The sequence below is a fragment of the Stigmatopora argus genome, chromosome 14 (genome assembly GCF_051989625.1).
Source record: "Stigmatopora argus isolate UIUO_Sarg chromosome 14, RoL_Sarg_1.0, whole genome shotgun sequence".
Taxonomy (NCBI): Eukaryota; Metazoa; Chordata; class Actinopteri; order Syngnathiformes; family Syngnathidae; genus Stigmatopora; species Stigmatopora argus.
Genome location: NC_135400.1, coordinates 13,857,624 through 13,876,943, shown reverse-complemented (window position 1 = coordinate 13,876,943; position 19,320 = coordinate 13,857,624). Strand labels below are relative to the sequence as shown.

The 19,320-nt window shown below is 42.0% G+C and overlaps 5 protein-coding genes across 5 annotated transcripts; 4 read left to right on the top strand and 1 right to left on the bottom strand.

The window, feature by feature from the left end:
• Nucleotides 1-36: 36 nt before the first annotated feature.
• Nucleotides 37-10,665, bottom strand: rsad1 (radical S-adenosyl methionine domain containing 1). Its single transcript, XM_077619759.1, has 10 exons — nt 10,301-10,665; nt 9,795-9,928; nt 9,524-9,728; nt 8,286-8,651; nt 8,140-8,203; nt 7,546-7,693; nt 7,292-7,346; nt 6,393-6,496; nt 6,180-6,302; nt 37-725 (listed from the first exon to the last, which is right to left on the bottom strand). Exons 1-10 carry the CDS (start codon nt 10,457-10,459, stop codon nt 719-721), a joined length of 1,365 nt encoding a protein of 454 aa, XP_077475885.1. The 5' UTR covers nt 10,460-10,665; the 3' UTR covers nt 37-718.
• Nucleotides 2,538-4,510, top strand: rasd2a (RASD family member 2a). Its single transcript, XM_077619751.1, has 2 exons — nt 2,538-3,024; nt 3,837-4,510. Exons 1-2 carry the CDS (start codon nt 2,616-2,618, stop codon nt 4,319-4,321), a joined length of 894 nt encoding a protein of 297 aa, XP_077475877.1. The 5' UTR covers nt 2,538-2,615; the 3' UTR covers nt 4,322-4,510.
• A 795-nt stretch (nt 10,666-11,460) lies between the features above and the next one.
• Nucleotides 11,461-13,484, top strand: LOC144088973 (GTPase IMAP family member 7). The gene is made up of 2 exons (XM_077619750.1): nt 11,461-11,757; nt 12,448-13,484. Exons 1-2 carry the CDS (start codon nt 11,739-11,741, stop codon nt 13,470-13,472), a joined length of 1,044 nt encoding a protein of 347 aa, XP_077475876.1. The 5' UTR covers nt 11,461-11,738; the 3' UTR covers nt 13,473-13,484.
• A 139-nt stretch (nt 13,485-13,623) lies between these two features.
• On the top strand, nt 13,624-16,369 carry btr02 (bloodthirsty-related gene family, member 2). The gene is made up of 7 exons (XM_077619748.1): nt 13,624-13,769; nt 14,207-14,481; nt 14,547-14,624; nt 14,686-14,934; nt 15,009-15,156; nt 15,228-15,254; nt 15,331-16,369. The coding sequence occupies exons 2-7, from the start codon at nt 14,212-14,214 to the stop codon at nt 15,873-15,875; spliced, it is 1,317 nt and encodes a 438-aa protein (XP_077475874.1). The 5' UTR covers nt 13,624-13,769; nt 14,207-14,211; the 3' UTR covers nt 15,876-16,369.
• cldnk (claudin k) lies at nt 15,905-18,100 on the top strand. Its single transcript, XM_077619752.1, has 2 exons — nt 15,905-16,364; nt 17,175-18,100. The coding sequence occupies exon 2, from the start codon at nt 17,301-17,303 to the stop codon at nt 17,946-17,948; it is 648 nt and encodes a 215-aa protein (XP_077475878.1). The 5' UTR covers nt 15,905-16,364; nt 17,175-17,300; the 3' UTR covers nt 17,949-18,100.
• Nucleotides 18,101-19,320: the final 1,220 nt, after the last annotated feature.

The window sequence follows — 19,320 nt, the reverse complement described above, 5'->3', positions numbered from 1 at the left end:
AGGAAGGGCGATTCCAGACGGGAGGAAGCTGGAGGAAGGGGTACGGAGGGGCACGTAAACATCATGTTGAACATATTTTAAAGCCAAAACAATGAGTCATGTTCAGGGCGTAGCACTGATTATTTTCACACTAGGTATATTCTTTAAGGGTTGACCCTTATGGCAATGTTATTCCTTTTTTTAGTGCCCTCTAGCGGGGAAGTTGTAATTGCAGAAGATTTCATGGGTTTAAATGGGAGAAATGCAAGTAAGAAATTGTTTGAGGGTCTAATAAAATGGAGTTTGAACTTGAGGTCCATGGTCTGAAATGGTGAAGGAATTATGAAGATAAATTCATAAAACCGGACAAAGAAAACACAAATTCCAACAACAGTGTTGGTATAAAACATTTATCGCTGCGATAGTCTTCATTCACTAAACATATGTCTTGATCCATTTTTCAAGTATTAAAATTGGGTTGACTTTACATCTCATAATTGCGCATCCTCTTGAGCACCAATGGATGGAAAAAAACGGATTTTACAACATAAAAGCTCATCGTACAGTACTGAGCAAAGCTGACGACCGGTTTAGACTTGAACATTTTCATCATGACTTGGACAATCCAACAACATCCGCATTCCACCTTGCTCACATTCTTCTAGTGGAATCTTGAATGGAACAATCACCGTACAAATTCCCCAAAGATGGCCGCTGATTGTTCTAAACACACGGCACATCAAATCCTGAAAGGAACGGAATGGAGAACAACTCTTAGACATGCAGGATTCTATTCTTTAGTGTCCCATTCCTAGTGTTGTTTTAGACTTCTTTTCAGATTTCATAAGGAAACAAACACAATGCCATTTTGTGCTCTTGAATAAATGATGACTGTAATGTGACGTTGGGTAGAAAATAACCCTGACTGAGAGAACTCATCGCATTCGGTGAATCATGGTCAAGTGAGTGAGCTGTTTCTCTGCAACTCGTGATTGCCACTTGGGCAGGGCATGATATGATGACTAGATAATACATCTACGCAGTAGGGAGTTATATAATAAAAAATATCAATATATAATAAAGAATTGTACAATACACAGGTATTAGCTCAAAGACTTTCCTGTAGATGCCACAGGATGGTGGTAATGCTCTATTTTGGGGTTAGACACAGTTCCTCACATTACTTAATTTTAGTTCCCTGGAACCAAGAGTGCTCTAAAAATATATATATATAAAATATGTTAACCTAAAACAAAAGGCCATTGAATTCGTGCAGGATGTCATGAATACTATGTGCACATTCGTAGTAGTAGTAGTAGTAGTAGTTATAGTAGTAGTCGTAGCACTAGTAGTAGTAGTAGTAATAGTAGTAGTCGTAGTACTAGTAGTAGTAGTCATAGTAGTAGTAGTAGTCATAGTAGTAGTCATAGTACTAGTAGTAGTAGTCATAGTACTAGTAGTAGTAGTCATAGTACTAGTAGTAGTAGTCATAGTACTAGTAGTAGTAGTCATAGTACTAGTAGTAGTCATAGTACTAGTAGTAGTAGTCATAGTACTAGTAGTAGTAGTCATAGTACTAGTAGTAGTAGTCATAGTACTAGTAGTAGTCATAGTACTAGTAGTAGTAGTCATAGTACTAGTAGTAGTCATAGTACTAGTAGTAGTCATAGTACTAGTAGTAGTCATAGTACTAGTAGTAGTCATAGTACTAGTAGTAGTCATAGTAGTAGTCATAGTACTACTAGTAGTAGTTATAGTGCTAGTAGTAGTAGTCATAATACTAGTAGTAGTAGTAATAGTACTAGTCATAGTACTAGTAGTAGTAGTCATAGTAGTAGTCATAGTACTAGTAGTAGTCATAGTAGTAGCCGTAGTACTAGTAGTAGTCGTAGTATTAGTAGTAGTCGTAGTACTAGTAGTACTAGTAGTAGTCGTAGTACTAGTAGTCGTAGTACTAGTAGTAGTAGTAGTAGTAGTCATAGAACTAGTAGTAGTCTTAGTACTAGTAGTAGTCTTAGTAGTAGTAGTCTTAGTAGTAGTAGTAGTAGTCATAGTAGTAGTAGTCATAGTACTAGTAGTAGTAGTCGTACTACTAGTAGTAGTAGTCATAGTACTAGTAGTAGTAGTCGTACTACTAGTAGTAGTAGTCTAAAACCAGCTTGGAAAGTTAATCCATCTCAGAAAATATGATGTTGGTTAGAGAATCACATAAATGTAACAGAAAGTATCCAAATGCCCATCAAGCATCAGCAAGAGAGAAAAAAAACATGTACTACTCAGGACTCTCATCCTTCCCGTAACCGTGACAACAAGATTCTGGGCCAGGGTGCCAATCTATTGATCCGTTATGAGACAACAAACACATTTGGGGGTAAAAGTGAGAAAAGTGGGACACGAACGAGTCGAGGAACCTTCCCAGCAAATCAAATAGGAGAAGAGGAGGGATTTGTTTCTATAAAAGGAACATGTTCCCTGGATGCAGGCGGATGACGCAGGCCGTACGCTTGACGTGGGTGTATATAAAAAAAAAGAAAAACCCAGACCGGGCTCTACTCGCAGTGCACATGGCCAAGTGAGCGAACGGCGCTCAGACATCGCCAAACAAATGTGAGGAGTCTGACTGAACGCAGCTGAAGATGACCACGAGCGAGAAGTTACATCTTCCCGTGGAATCGCTCGCCAACCTGCATCCTCATCTGTCGCCCGGCCGGCAGAAGCACCCCAAGGTGTCTGACCTATCAAAAACGGGTATGGGTCTCCTAGAAAGCGTCAAAGGGCGATGGAAGCAGCAGGACAAAGTAGCGCCGGGTATAGTCAAGCCCCAGAACTGCCACAGAATTGTGGTTTTGGGCGCACCCGGGGTGGGCAAGACCAACATAGTCCGGCGCTTCCTGGGGGAAGAATTCCGAGAAGACTACGAGGCCACCGCGGAGGACTTCCACAGGAAGCTGTTCCGCGTCGGGACCGAGACGTACCAGGTGGATCTCTTGGACGCCGCCAGGGAGAGGAACTTCCCGGCAAAACGGAGGCTGTCCATACTCACTGGTGAATATTATTAAATCGTATAAACTTTTAAATCCAGTTTTGTTATTTATACTGTGGGACTAAAGAGGAGGAAAACTGCTATTTTTCTGTGTATTATTATTTGCAATTGAAATTGAAGACTTTTGCCTCATCTTAAATAATTGTAAAATTCAGCAAATTTAATGGCTTACTCTTGCAGAATATGACTGAGAATGTTTCTGACACAATTTCAAGTTTTTAATTTGAAATTTCAGGAATTTAAATCCTACCAGATGAAAAAAAAATGGACTAGTATTTATTTATTGATTTATTTGACGTCTGCTGTTATTTATGCACTATGTGGTGAGAGCTTTAAATCTCATTATACTTGCATAATGACAATAAAAGCATTCATTTCAATTTAATTTAAAAGAAAAATAAATTCCATGAAACTTTATGGTCATGAGTAAATTTTAAGACTTTGAAGACCCCACAGGAATTTTGATAGTAATTTTATTGTTTGTATTAATTGAAAGAACAAAAATAATTTTCATGCCAATAGTGAAGAGTAAATATGATATTTTACAGGTGGAATTTTAAATTAAGAAAATTCAGTAAGGAATCCAATCATGGAGGACTACAGAAATCTGAAAATATTTCAAATTTAGACATAATTGGCTGCCGATAATTGCGAAAGACGTCCAATCCATTTTAACTGGGACATTTGGCAGGAATCGTAGGCTGCTCTACTCTATAGCCGGCAAAAAAAGCTGATTTTCTTTGTCTTCATGATATAAAGCCACAGGACATATTTGTAAAAAAAAGTAAATGTTCTTTCTTTCCTTCATCTTTAGGCGACATCTTTCTTCTCGTATTCAGCTTGGACAACAGAGAATCATTTGCCGAGGTCCATGAACTTCTCAGTGAAATCCGACTGGCCAAAAACAAGTTGCTCAAGTCCAAACGTAAGGCCAGATTGCCCGTTGTCGTCTGCGGCAACAAATCGGATCTGGACGCTCAGCGAGTCGTCGGCGTGTCCGAGATCGCCGCGACGCTAACCCGTGACGTGGCCATGTTCGAAACCTCGGCCAAGCGCGGCACTTCGCTGGAAGCCGTGTTCCGAGAGCTGGCCGTCATGGGCGGCCTGCCCGATGAGACCGGTCCCTCTCGACACAGACTGGTTTCCATGGTGACCTACCAGTCGTCGTGCCTGCGAGGGGACGCGCCTTGCGCCGCCGTGGACCCTCTGGCACGGCGACCCAGCTTTGGCAGCGATCTGCAGCTGGTGCTTGGATCGTGCGGCAAACCCAACAAACCCGAGAGGTGTCAGATTCAATGAATCGCGACCCCTCTACGCAGAAACCCATTGTAGTAGTACGCTACAATGTTGTATTATGTAAGGAGTTATACTCTGTATCGCACTTGGCTGGACCGGTGCAATCCTTCTTTTTGTACATAATGTGCTTGTTCATTTCAAAACTGTCCAATCACATGACATGAATGTATTTCTAACCTGACTTGAAGACATTAAAACCACAAAAATATGAATCAAGAAACACTTCTGGTCTTTTCATTTTGCACTTTCCCGCTACGTTCTTACGATCCCGACGAAAAAGATGCTATAATAAAACCTTCTTGGCTACATTTATGACGTGGATTCCATATAAAGTCCAAGATTGTAAGTCCGCCCTTTCCAGGCAGTGATGCAAAAAAAAACAGCTCATTGAGTGTGTGCGTATGTGTTTTTGGCGATGAGAAAGTCCAGATAAAAAAAGGACAGAAGCTTAGCGTTATAAAATAACAGATGCGTTGTTGGCGTGCACAACCGCACCGACGCATGTGAAGGATGAGAACCGAGGAGGAGGCGTCACTGTGAGTCAGCAATCATTGGACCACTTCATTACAATGGGAAATGTATATATTTAAAATATTTTTTTTTAAATTTCAGCAAATACGTGGTCTAATGAATATAGAAGGGAAGTTGGCTTTTTGCAATATGCCTCCCGCCTCCAAAAAATATACACTTCTTTCAACATTAATATTTTGGGTTGTTTTAATTTGCAGACCGACTTTACGTCTTTCTATTATATATGTTTTACAGACAGTAGACCACATGTGTCAAAGTGGCGGCCCGGGGGCCAAATCTGGCCCGCCACATCATTTTGTGTGGCCCGGGAAAGTAAATCATGAGTGCAGACTTTCTGTTTTAGGATCAAATTAAAATGAAGAGTATAGATGTATATTCAATTTCCTGATTTTCCCCTTTTTAAATCAATAATTGTAATTTTTTAATCCATTTTTTCTGTGTTTTTAGTTCAAAAATCATTTTGTAAAATCTAAAAATATATTTTTTAAAAAGCTACAATAAACATTGTTTTAGATCTATAAAAAGCTGAATATTCAGGGATTTTAATCCAGTTCTTTTAATCCATTTATAAAAAAAATCTAAATATTATATCTAAAATGGTCCAGCCCACATGAAATCGAGTTGACATTAACGCGGCCCGCGAACCAATCCGAGTCTGACACCCCTGCAGTAGACAAAAACGATGAAAAGATGCACTGCATTACATATAGTTTGGCTCTTTTTAACCTAAGATTCATATTTTTCCACTAAGACATGATTTTTTATTTAAAGTGTATTTTATGGCTTATTAATGCAGAAGAATATCTTCAGCATTGCGAAAAGGAAAACCTCAAGATTAGATTACAAAAGCCTATATCTCAGTATTAAACTAGAATCCTCCTTGTAAATGCTGTGATGTAATGTTTTTAATAGGTCCTCCACTCCTAATTTGTCGTGGTAACGGTTTGAAACTGAATAGTGTAATTATAATAATATATATCATTAAATTGCATCCGATATTTTTTAGTATCATTTGTGACACTAACTGACATTAGACATGAGGAGATAGTGCTCGCATTAATTCATTCTCAAGATTCTAATAAGTGCATCTAATGCATGTTTTCTTTTGGGAAAACATAATGAGATCATCAATATTCAGGTCATGGCAGCTCATACGTATAAACAAACCCACACAACCCACACACACACACAATAAAATAGCTTAAATGAAAGCATTTCTCAAATGGCATAATATGTCCAATAAGTCATGACTGTCTTTCAATATTTAACTTGTCATATTATGCCTTATTTGATTGAATCGAACAGATACTTGAGGTAAAACCAACACTACCATTGTGAACTGGCTGATGCTCCTTTGAGAGCTCTCGAGGGGAATTTTCTTTCCAGTTCTAGCAGCAGATTTGGCAGCATGCTGTCCAATAATGCCAGACCGTCTCGGGAGCATCGCAGTCCTCTAAAGACCAGAGAAAAAACAAACATGCGATGGGATTCTGGCACCAGTGTAAGAAAAAAGAAAAAAAATACAATTTGGTGGAGTTAATACCCGTCATCAAGGGTCAGCTGGCCATGGCGGAGGAATTCTCGGACGTCAGTAGATAAACCGAAGATGTCAGTAAGTCCTAGCTGTGGACTGAACAGCTGCCAGTGCTAGGAAATGCAATAACATGTACAATTAAATACTATATATATTTGGACATTTACAGTGTAGCAACAAGATAACAAATTGATCTCATAAAGGGATTTCATGAGGGGAAGTCAGATATAATAGACTTCAATCTGTGAACCATATAAGATGCCTAATGCTTTTTTGACTATAATAGCAAATAATTGTGCCATTATGGAACGTTTTTTCGACTATAATAGCAAATAATTGTGAAATTAACAGCATCTACCAAAAAATTAGGATGTAAACAATAGCGGATCTATGACATAGCCTTGTGGAACCTCTGTATATCTTTCTATTAACAGATAAAATGATAAAGGACTTAAATCTGTGAAGGGTGTAACATGTCTAATGGAATGCTTTTTCGACTATAATAGCAAATAATTGTGCCATTATGGAACCCTTTTTCGACTATAATAGCAAATAATTGTGCCAATAAACAGCAGGTACCAATAAATTAGGATGTAAACAAAAGCGGACCTATGACAGAGCCTTGTGGAATCTCTGTCTATCTATCTATTAACAGGTAAAATAATAATAGACTTCAATCTGTGAACGGTGTAACATGCCTAATGGAATGCTTTTTCGACTATAATAGCAAATAATTGTGAAATTAACAGCACGTACCAGTAAATTAGGATGAAAAATAGTGGACCTATGACAGAGCCTTGTGGAACCACTGTCTAACATTCTATCAACATGTAAATGTAAACTATTGTAAACATGAGTAAAGTTGATTGACAATGTGGTAAACTGATATAATGAATTTACTGCATCACCTTGTGAGTCATGCCTTCTGCCATCCTCAAGCCCATCACCAACACCTCCTCCAATCTGACCAACAAAAAGAATAGTCACTCGACTTCAGAAATAACAGGAACATGACAGTGCCTGTCAACGTGCTGATAAATTCTTTCACATGGACAGCATGATTGAAAGGACACGCAGTGACCTCAAAAATGTTTGTCAACTGACGGTTTGTTACATCTTGTAATGCACGCTACACATCTCAGCGTGGACTGCAGAAGCTTACAGTTCCAGACGGCCTAGTTGAATCCTCCTCCGGGTCCCGTGTCCGTGTTGCCGGACCTCGCGGATCCACATGTCGGGATCCGGCGTCTGGGTGCGAGCCTCACGCTGCGTAGAGCCCTCGTTGAGAGGAACAAAGCGCCCGTGCGCTCCTGTTAGGACAAAGGAAATAGCGAGCGATACTTTTGAAGATCACGGCTTTGACTAGAATACATGGGTCAAAGTGGCGGTCCGGGGGCCAAATCTGGCCCGCCGCATCATTTTGTGTGGCCCGGGAAAGTAAATCATGAGTGCCGACTTTCTGTTTTAGGATCAAATTAAAATGAAGAGTATAGATGTATATTAAATTTCCTGATTTTCCCCCTTTTAAATCAATAATAGTCATTTTTTAATCCATTTTTTCTGTTTTTAGTTAAAAATCATTTTGTAAAATCTAAAAATATATATAAAAAAAGCTAAAATAAACATTGTTTTAGATCTATAAAAACTGAATATTCATGGCTTTTAATCCAGTTCTTTTAATCCATTTCAAATCGAGTTGACGTTAACACAGCCCGCGAACCAACCCGAGTCTGACACCCCTGGACTAGAAGATTACCTGGACCGACGCCAATGTACTGTTTTCCCTTCCAGTAGCTCATGTTGTGATGGCTAACTGCACCCTGCGGAAAATTGTGGAGAAAGTTGACTTAGTTTTTAGTCCAATTAATAAAGATTACAGTTGGAGTTCTGCAAGCAACTCACGTTTCTGGCAAAGTTCGACACTTCATACTGCTCAAAGCCATGCTGGTGCAGCATCCTTCTGGCATTTTCATACATCTCTGCCATATCGTAGTCGCCGGGAAGCGTCACCTCACCCCCTTGTATCTGTTTAAACAGCAGGGTGCCACGTTCGGGTGTCAACTGGTAAAGAGACACGTGGTCATCGCAGGCTGGCAGCAGTTCTGATAACTCGGCCTCCCACGACGCCGCGCTTTGGCCGGGTCGCCCGAACATGATGTCCACAGACACCTTCCCGGGGCGCAGTTTGCGAGCTTCTTCGAGAGTTCGTAGGGCTTGCCGAGCACCGTGGTCGCGGCCCAGATTGGTTAAGTCGTCATCTAGGAGAGACTGTGGAGAGAATTGTTATGTTATGATTGTTTGGAAGTGAATGTTGATGAATCCAGTGAGTCCTAAACACTGTGTGGAAAATATTAACTCCGTTCTTCAGGCTACTATGGCTTTTATCACCAAAATTGTGTATCACTGTAAATTCTTTTAATAGTCACTATCAATTTGAACACTATTATAACTGTAAACGGTTCTGAGATTTATAACAGCCACTAGATGTCCCTGTACCAGCAAAAAGGGGCGTTATAAATCACCACACAACACAAATGTGAGTGTGGTGCATGAATAATTGAAATTTAATAAATGATTAAGGTGGCAATACACAGTCACGCTACCACAGTGGGAACAAATTTGCCACCAATAAAGACACATTGCTAATTTATTAATATCTATTTACAAAGACCATAACGAATGCTAAAATTTCCAGTGCTGATATGTTAAATGGGGGCATAATGTTATTGGATTGGATTGGATAACTTTATTCATCCCGTATTTGGGAAAATTTCGTTGTCACAGTAGCAAGAGGGTGAGGATGCAGAAATAGGAAAGGCATTTTAGACATAAATCGATAGGTAATAAGTAACTTCATAAATAAATCGTTGAATAAATATATAAATAAGCGTGTTGCTGAAAAAAAAAAATATATATATATATATATATATATATATATATATATATATATATATATATATATATATATATATATATATATATATATATATACACACACACACACACATACATATATATATAAGCACATATATACATACATACACATAGATGTACATGCATGCATACGGTGGGTCTTAACACTCAGCCATTTGTTTTGTTATAAAATGAGAATACTGCATTGTTAAACATTTGACCCTTACCTGGACCCCAATAGAGAAACGGTTAACTCCAGCATGGCTAAAATCCTTCAGTTTTGCCATCCCTTCAGGAGTGGGATTTACTTCAAGTGAGACCTCAACCTGGTCTGCCAGACTACTACGCCTAGAAACCGCTTCCAAGATGGCTGAAACAGTTGCGGGGTGCGCCAGGCTTGGGGTACCACCGCCAAAAAACACAGAGGTAATGCTGAAAAGACAAAGCAGATGCAATGTGGGTGTTCTGAATAATAATGGAGGTGCAAAAAGAACATACCTTGACACCTGACTGAGTTGCAGAAGTGTCTCTACTTCCTGTTGAAGACATTGGCTCACTATGTGGTTATTGTCACCTTTAGGGATGTACTTGTTAAAGTTGCAGTAGGAGCATCGCTTAAGGCAGTAGGGCCACTTTGAAAGAGAGGGTAAAAAACATGAATTTAATATAACAATGTGAATACAGGGTGTACTAATCTAAGCACCAGGAAATAGTTTGAGTGATTTGAGGAGCTTTACTATGACACAGTAATTTGATAGCATTTTGATACCTTGATAAATTTATCAAAATGATTCCTGGTCGAATGTAAAACGTGTTCTTTTTTTATTAAAATAAAAATATGTTTAAACAAATAATAATAAAATATTTGTTTTGATTCACGACCGGAAGGAAGTACACACTGGTTCAAAAACAATAACAACAACAGCAAAAACCCATTCAAACGAACAAAAAAACACCACTATTGTTATTAAAACTAAAACGATGAATGTATTAATATATGTTACGTGTATGTAGAGAGACGCCTCCTTCGTGAGACAATCGTGTTGAGCAAATTCGGTCCTGTCTTCCGTCCGCAATTGTTTGCTGCTTTTCCCCGAGAAATGACAGCGTTGGCCGGGTCCTACCACTCCACGCCGGGCCGCTATCACCGCGTACTTAAGCATAATATATTCTTATTTAATGGCTCAAACGTCGCCATTGAGAAGGTTAAAGTCAAAACACGAGGAAGAAAGTTCCTTCATTACCCTGACAATCACATAGTTTTACAAATTCAACAGCTAAAACGAACCTGATCATATTTTAAAGAGTAATTTTACACTCGGAAGTCTATTCTAACATGTAGTATTTTAATCTAGTGTGTCATGCCTTCATCACAAAGTTTCGACTGGAAACATACATCCTACAAATAATTGTTCCACCACGAAATGTTAGAAGAAAAATAATAATAGTAATGGTAATAATGATAACAATAACAATGATAATACTAACAATAATAACAATAACAACAACAACAATAATGATGATGATAATAATTATGATAATAACAATAATAATAATACAAATAAACATAGAACAATGTGCTATAAAATTCACTTTTTTGAACTGCCTATCCTCACAAGGGTCGCAAGGGGTGCTGAAGCTTATCCCAGGCGGGGGACGTTGACCAGCCAATCACAGGGCACAAGCGGACGGACAACCACTCATAGCTAGAGGCAATTTAGAGTCTTCAACCAGCCTACCCTGCATGTTTTTGGAATGTGGGAGGAAACGGGAATACCCAGAGAAAACCCACGTAAGCCCGGGGAGAACATGCAAACTGGGATCGAACCCTCGACCCCAGAACTGTGAGACCGACACACGAACCACTCCTCCCAATGCAGCTTCTTTAAGCACATACACATGGATATGAATACATATAGTGTTTTCCCCTTTAAAGTTTCAGGGTCTGCATGTTACCAAGTCAATGTAATTCGCCCATGGCCTCTAGAATACGCACTGCTGGCCTTTGTGATAGCCATATAGCCAAAACAGCCATGCTGTATTGATGTGAGATTGTGTAATCCAGTGGGGATTTACACGTGGTGTCTTTGTAATCACTGACATTTATTGTCACCGTGACGCCACCGCTCTATATTTGGAATACCCATTGGAACGACCCTTGGACTAGATCAAATTTAATTTAATGAAGTATTGATTATCCAGATCTCTCTGCAGGGCGACTATCAAAGAACCGTGGCTATAAAAGCAGTGATATAGGAAATACATGTTCAAGGATGACTCTCTGTAAGGACTGTGAAGACTTTTTCCACTTGATAAGTGAATGTTTACAATTATTAAATCACAGAGAATCGACTGGGAAAACAACTGAGCGGGTCAGTGCAGCGACAGAGAGGGACAGAGACACATTTTTATTCTCTTCTCAAATTAAGGGTGGTCACGCTAATGGAGAAAAGGAAGAAAGGTAAGTTTGTATTATATTGAGTATGATTGGGGACCCAGGTCCAAGTTGGGTTTCGGATTGCTGATTGTCACTATTAAATCATCATTCGCGTAGATAAAAATAGCTAGGTGGATTTTCGAAAAATATGTCTGAACAGAAGAACATGATAATACTACATGGTGCTTTGTTAAAAATAGGTCATGTTACATTATGACTGTACAGAAATTGTGATTGATTACTTCTACTAATTCTGGTTATTTTAACCGAAACCACTGTCCAAGCATGAAACATAAAGAAAACAACAACCAAGCATCATGATGGACATTACATAGTCCGATGAAGAGTTGTATACTTATTTTCTGCAAAACCAAAGAGGAAAAATTCGTTTTTTGCAAACTCTTATGTAATTTTTTTGCTAAGCTTTCTTATTGGACTTGCCAGAATACATGCCTATTCGTCAACAAGTAAAAAGCCTTATCAATCAAATATTTTTTTCAATGTAGTTCTCTGTTACTGTATTGAATTTGTTATTGGTGGGATCTACGATTGGCTAACATAAGGAAATGATGGTGCATTCTTTTTCCTCAATTTAGTCATTCATTTTATTGTATATAGTAAGTCCAGTTTTAGAATGACAGGCTATTTGGATGGATAGGAGCATGAATGCAATGCATCATAAGCAACTGTTGAACACAGATCCGCTTCTGACAGGAACGTGCTTGGAGTTGAGGCTGATGGTCGTCGGCAGCAGCGGCCCATCTCAGTTCCAGCTGACCAATGCCATTCTAGGAAGGGAGGAGTTCCCCAAGGACACCACGAGCATCTCCGGTAGTCGCAAGATTCTCGGAGAACTGGCAGGTCGACGGGTGGCTCTGATCAATGCCCCCAACCTCTACGAAAAGGACATATCCCGCGTCAAGAGGAAGGTGGAGCTCAGAAGGTCCAAGTGTTTGTCAGTTCCCGGTCCCCACGCCTTCCTGGTGGCTTTCGACATGGAGAAAATCTCACCCAATGACATGAGAACCCCGCAGCTCATGATGAATCACTTCGGAAGACGTTGTTTGAGACACTGCATCGTCCTGCTCGCCTACGACGGGAAGTCGGACGGTGGCAACTTGGAGAGCACCGTGCGGAACACCGACTGGCCCTTGAGGCGTATGGTGGAGGACTTTGGTGGCCGTTTTTACATTTTCAACAAGGACTGGCGGGACCGTGGCCGAGACCGGGAGTTGCTGCAGAAGATCGAGCGGACGGTGGCGTCCCTGGGCGGCGCCTGCTTCGCGAGCGGCACCTTCCAGAAAGCCGAGCGCAGCGTCAAGAAGGAGGAGAAGAGGCTCATGAAGGAGATGGCGGCAGATAATGAGAAAGTATGGAGCGAGTTGGAGAAGGAGTACCTGTCGGATGAGTTGTACCGGCGCAAAGATGCCCACACGGCTAGCGTCAGCGCCGAGATCAGGGCCAAGGCGGAAGTCGACAACGGCTGGCTGAGGACGTCTCTGGCCAGGGGGGTGGGCTCCGGTGTGGTGGTGGGAGCCGCGTTGGGGGTCCTGGTTGGCTCCATTGAGGGCCCTGGAGGGATGGTGCTGTACGGGATCATCGGCGGGGCGGTGGGCGCGTCAGCGGGGGGCGCCGCTCAGGTAGCCACCAAACACATGGAGGACCGAGTGGCGCCTCCCGCTCGACTCAACTTCAACTCCATCTTCATCAATCGCTTCTTTGCCAATCCTCGGCCGTGACAAGATTTTGTTCTTCGTAAAGTTAAAGTATGGCTAACTGATGAACTGCCCAGCAATTTTGTACTTAGCTGTTTCTGGACGATTATGTTTAAACATATAGTCTATTTTTTGTCCAGCCTCCACTTATGTTCGCCTATAGAAAAGCTTCCATCACATTCAGGGTGGAGCTTGTTTCAGCTGAACTTGTTTTTGTTTGACTTTCTAACACACCTTAGCGCAATATAAAACATTCCGAGTGCATTTCCCCGTTTGCTTGGAGCCTGTGGCAAGACGAGAGCAAACTTCTGCTCAGAACAGGTGAGCCTTTATATCACTGTTCTACTCCTGTTTAATTACTCTCGTTCATTTAGAAGTAAACACTACCTGCTACACCAAATGAAGCCTTTAAAGAACTCGTGAACACGACAAATGATCAATTTCCTGAGGGTTGAAACTCAAACCTGCATTTAACAAAAAAAAAGTAACAGTATACGTTTTTTTCCTGAGATAATTAATCCATGTTTTTGGACTTTCGTGTTGGAGTTTAGCTTCTCGGTGATGTATTACAGTAGTCATCCATGCGTTGGGTATATACCTGTTTGCCCGCATTCTTCACATATTGACAATAGTCCATTCTTAATATCAGCTTTCACATGGTTTGAGCTGGAAGTCCTTCAACTAAGACTGTGAGAATTTGAAGTCCAGGATCTGAAGGATACCTTTTCTGTTCTGAATTGTCCCTTCCTTCTTCTCAGTCCTAATGGCGTCGACTATTAGCCTCCTGCCCGAGAAGTCCTTACTGTGCTCTCTGTGTAAGGACATCTTTAAGAATCCAGTGACCACCCCATGCGGACATAGCTTTTGCTTGCCCTGCCTTTGCGACTTCTGGATGCGGCACCAGTCCAGATACTGCCCGTGCTGCAGGAGACTCTTCATCAGCAGGCCAGACCTCAGCATCAACCACCTCCTAGCCGAAATCTCAGAAAATTATAAGAAAACCAGACCGCAGAAACCACCGGATGAAGAAACGGTAATGTTGCAAATTCAGCAATTTCTGATGGAAATCCAAGCTTAAGCCAGAATTGACTTCTTTAGGTTATCAATGTTGAGCAAATGATTCAGGAAAGGTTACAGAAGATTGAGAAGCTGAAGAGTTCGCTTGAGCTTCAGAAGGTGAGGCTGAACTCAACTCCAAAATTTGAATTCCTCTGACGGTGTCGTGTCATCCAACCAGAGCTCTCATCTGCGAGAGGTGCGCGATAGCCAGAAAGTCTTCTCTGCTCTCGTCCACGCCATGGAAAAGAGCCACAAAGCGTTGGTGGTGGCCATCGAGGAGCGCCAAAAAGAGGAGCAGAAGAAAGGTGAGACTCTTTTGAAGGAACTGGAGCAGGAGATCCAGGAACTGAAAAAAGAGACTGCCCAACCTGACTCACTGGTTCCAGAAAAAAATTCCCACCAGGACGAATCCAAGGAGGAATCCGTGGTAAGTACCTAATCCTTCTTACCATCACACCATAATAGAAGATTAATGATGAGCACCCGTGTGTTTCTTTACAGAACATTGTGCCTGGTGGGCAACAGGTCCAGTTGAAGGATTGGTCCATGGTTACCATTGAAACTGACCCTTGTGTTGGGGTCACTAGGAGAGCACTCTCGGAAATGATGTCAAAGATTAAAGTGGAGGTCAACAGGCTCTCCAAATCAGGTCAGTTTTCATATATTCTTGATTGCGTAGCTCATGAACTAAACACTGGGTTTATTTTTTTTACTTGACAGAACTGAAGAGAATTGAGAGATACATTGGTAAGACTTTATCTCCACATAAATTCAAGCTCAGATGCCAAACCTACTCACGCACTTTGACCTTCCCTCGCTATAGTGGACGTCAACCTGAGCGCCAAGACGGCCCACCCTTCCCTTTCGGTCACGGAGGACAGAAAAGAGGTGCGGCAAAGCGATAAGCGCCACGAGGTTCTGGACCACCCCAAACGCTTTGACCGCGTGGCCAACGTCCTCGCCAAAGAGAGTTTCAGTAGCGGACGATCCTACTGGGGCGTGGAGGTCGGCGCGAAGACGGAGTGGAGCTTGGGCGTGGTTCGGCAGTCCATCAACAGGAAGGGTCGCTTCACCGTTTGCCCTGCCAATGGTTTCTGGACTCTGAGTCTGAAGGCCAACGGGCAGTACGTCGCTAACACCTCTCCACCGAGTGCGGTGGCGGTGGACCAGAGGCCTAGAAAGATGGGCATTTTTGTGGACTACGCCGAAGGCCGCGTGTCATTCTACTGCTCCGAGACGGGCGTCCACCTGTACACCTTCACCGATACGTTCACAGATAGCCTGCACCCGTTCTTTAGTCCCGGTCGTCTGCATGGCGGTAAAAACGCCGAGCCACTCGTCATTCGCTCCGGGTTTTGCAGCATCTGATTGCACTGGAGCAAAGGTACTAATCCCTTCGTAGTTCTGTAGTGTTGACACATTAAAGTTGTTTTCTTTACTTATCGCACTCTGGTTGAGAGAGGCACTCATCTCGGTTATTGGAGACTGGAATGAGTGTTTCCATCCACGCTGGAAATCTGGAGAGAAACCAGAGGGTGAGCAGACATGAGGCCAAAGCAGGACGTGGACAGAGGGCGAGGGAGGTGGGGTTGTTCTGGACCAAACAGCAGCTTATTGTGCTCGTACACCAGGCACCGGGAGACACATTCACGCATTGACACACTCACAGACACGGACACACATGCTTGTGCCCACTGCCACACCGCCTGGGGAGCATCTCGTCGCCACTTGATGCTGAACCGAGGCTCTATCGCCCCGCTGCCAATTCCGTCAAACTGCCCCATTGCACCTTGAGGACGTCGCACCTCCGGATCTGGCGTAATAAAGTCGCTGAGGACAGGGAGAGTCCAGTTTAAGGTAAATGGAGAGGTTATTTTCGCCAATGGCTTTTACAGTCACTTTATTGTGGTCGTGTATGTTTTCTGGATGTGGACCATGTCTAATTCTCTGACTTTTTTTTACCCCAAATTTTAATCGCTCATTTTCACATCTCCTCACAAGAGTCGCGAAAGTGGTAGAACCGGTGCCGGTCAATTTAAAAGGCCAAAAGAATTGTTAAAATAACAGTACAGAGCTGCCTAAAAATGAATCCGTTTACATAGTAAGTGAATCTGAATAGCTTTGAAAATGCAGGAACTCTTCATTACCCACAGGCTTTGGGAACCTATTAGGATTTCATAGAAATCTGATTTTTGTTTGTCAGTAACCTTTTAGTTAATATTCACAACATCATTGTACACCAAGAATGGTCAATCATGGATCCCAACTGACGCGATCCTTGTTGTGGCCCACTCTAAAAACGCCCATGAAAGCTCGCTTGTGTTCCCCAGAGTAGCCTGGTGCTGTTTCCAAGATTAGCTGGTTAGCTTGACACCCACAAGCTCCCAATATCAAAGAAGGCCTTTCTCTGGGCGACACCATGGAATCCACCAAATATGGGCCCAGCACCAAATACTTATGAAAACCATATGCTCGGTTAATCAATGACATAACATTTCTATCAACCTATTTGCGATCGGATTTGCTGGTTCTGTCAGTTTCTTCCGAATAAACCAATCCCATTTAAATAAAATGCATTTCTGCCTTTTCTAGAAGAAGCTTGGAGATTTTGTGGTAACAGTGGATGGCTTTTCAGATGATTTATTTGGGGTTATCTTGTTTTTCTAGATTGCCCGGTCGGATTGAAAGTGAGTGGCATCATCACCGAAAGACCCAGACCTCGGCAGTGGATCGCGATTTAAGGACTACGCTCCATAAGCAGACTTATTTAAAACCTTCCTACTTTTTAGCAACATGGCAACCACAGGCATGCAGCTGGTAGGCCTCATCATGTCCATCCTAGGCTGGGTGGCAGGGTTAGTAGTGATCCTGGTTCCACTTTGGCGGGTCACCGCTTTCATCGGCAACAACTTGGTGACCGCGCAGATCATCTGGGAAGGCTTATGGATGACTTGCATCGTGCAGAGTACGGGTCAGATCCAGTGCAAGGTCTACGACAGCATGTTGGCGCTGCCCAGCGACATGCAGGCTGCTCGGGGTCTCACGGTGCTCTCGGTTATGCTCTGCGCCGTGGCGCTCTCTCTGGGGGTGCTCGGCGCCAAGTGCACCACGTGCGTAGGCGTCAACAGTCTCAAGGCGCGCATCGCTCGCATCTCAGGGGTGCTCTTCGCCGTCGCCGGCTTCCTCTTCCTGGTGCCCATCTGCTGGACCGCCCACTCCATCATCAGGGATTTCTACGACCCGCATGTGGCTGCCCCGCACAAGCGCGAACTGGGGCCGAGCCTTTACATCGGCTGGGGGGCGTCGGGGTTGCTCCTGGTGGGCGGGTCTCTTCTGTACGCCGGTTCGAGCCCGCCCGGCCTGCCCGGATCGCCCACCTTCAGTAGTGGAGAAAGCAGTCCTCGTCGGGCGCCCGCCTCGCAGGCGAAGGGTTATGTTTAACGTCCCCCTCAACTGATGACAAGCCTGTTTCATTCTCCTCTTGAAATTTAATATTATTCAGCATGCGTGGAGAAATTGAACTCCGTGTGTGATTAAATAACCTTTTTCCCCTATGTATTTGATTGTGGAATACAATAAAACATTTGGCCGTTCCTTATGTAAAATGTGTTTCTTTTTCCAATGTTTAATGATCATTCACACAAGAGTCTAGGCCTCTAGGGTCACTTAAAACATATTTAATGAATGCTCTTTTTTCAATGAAAGTTCAGCAATCCATTTTTGTAGTGCTTATCCTATAAAAAAGTTTGTATGAAAGGTGGAGCTGATTCCAACTTACTAGGAAAGAAGTGTAGTACACAAAGGCCATTTACACTCACATTCACACATAATTATCTTCTTCAAATATACTCCAAATTGGAATATTTTTGGAATAGGGGGAGATGTTGGATTAAACCCAATAACAAAATCATACAAAGTCATTCTATCAAGCAATAAAAACAAAAGTTTACATTTAATTCATTAAAATAATTATTTAGACATTGTAGGAATTGAAAAAAGTTCTGTGCAATTCTAATCAACAGCACAGTGACTTTGCCTCAGCACAGTAGAACAATAGAACAATGACTGTAAGCTTGTACTCTTGTCTCTGCCATTCTCCATCAGGGCAGAACGGAGAAAAAATACACTTAATCATCATATTTCTGTGGTAATGTAGTCTGCTTTAAAAAGCTGATTGCCTATTTTCCATCTCAATGACAGCAGATGGACTAGCACAATACAACTTGATGATACACCACAACAATGAGCGTCAGTGATCCGAGTACCAGGTAGTGACTCATACATGACATACGTCAGCCTGGAACAAAGCAAGGCAGCCACTGTACAATAGAACCATGATCGGGTGCCATCTTTAACCCTTTTAGGGGCATTTATCAAACTCACTGACTGCCATTGACAGCGCTAGTCGTCCAATCAATTTTGACTGGTTGGTCTCACAGCGCTCATTCGCTCGTCAATTTGAAGCAAAAAAAGCCAGTCTGCCTAGTTTAAAGGAATCCGACAGATATTTTTACTCAGCAACGCACCATTATTGCCCTGCACATTGTTCTTTTTTCTCTGTTTTATACTTTCCACTCACATACAAACATAGGGGGCAGAGATGTATATATACACATACATATATTCTGTATATGGATATATAACATATAATAAAACGTGAAAATTTGTCTTATAGTAAAAATAATTTGTTTTATATTTTCTATATTTTGAGAGGTATTAGTATTTTATTTCATTTTTTTGGTCCTTTATTGATCCCCAATGGATTTCTCCAACTGAAAATAATTTCTGCGTCAGAGCTGTGACGCCACTCACT

Bases quoted from the DNA above. Each gene is read 5' to 3' on its own strand.
- rsad1 (XM_077619759.1), bottom strand. From the start codon at position 10,459: ATGCTTAAGTACGCGGTGATAGCGGCCCGGCGTGGAGTGGTAGGACCC. The intron at 9,929-10,300 runs GTAACATATATT...TCTCTTTCAAAG, and splicing joins AGGCGTCTCTCTACATACAC to TGGCCCTACTGCCTTAAGCG. The intron at 7,694-8,139 runs GTAATCTTCTAG...TTGTCCTAACAG, and splicing joins GTACATTGGCGTCGGTCCAG to GAGCGCACGGGCGCTTTGTT.
- cldnk (XM_077619752.1), top strand. From the start codon at position 17,301: ATGGCAACCACAGGCATGCAGCTGGTAGGCCTCATCATGTCCATCCTA.
- rasd2a (XM_077619751.1), top strand. From the start codon at position 2,616: ATGACCACGAGCGAGAAGTTACATCTTCCCGTGGAATCGCTCGCCAAC. The intron at 3,025-3,836 runs GTGAATATTATT...CTTCATCTTTAG, and splicing joins GAGGCTGTCCATACTCACTG to GCGACATCTTTCTTCTCGTA.
- btr02 (XM_077619748.1), top strand. From the start codon at position 14,212: ATGGCGTCGACTATTAGCCTCCTGCCCGAGAAGTCCTTACTGTGCTCT. The intron at 14,625-14,685 runs GTGAGGCTGAAC...TCATCCAACCAG, and splicing joins GTTCGCTTGAGCTTCAGAAG to AGCTCTCATCTGCGAGAGGT. The intron at 14,935-15,008 runs GTAAGTACCTAA...GTTTCTTTACAG, and splicing joins AATCCAAGGAGGAATCCGTG to AACATTGTGCCTGGTGGGCA.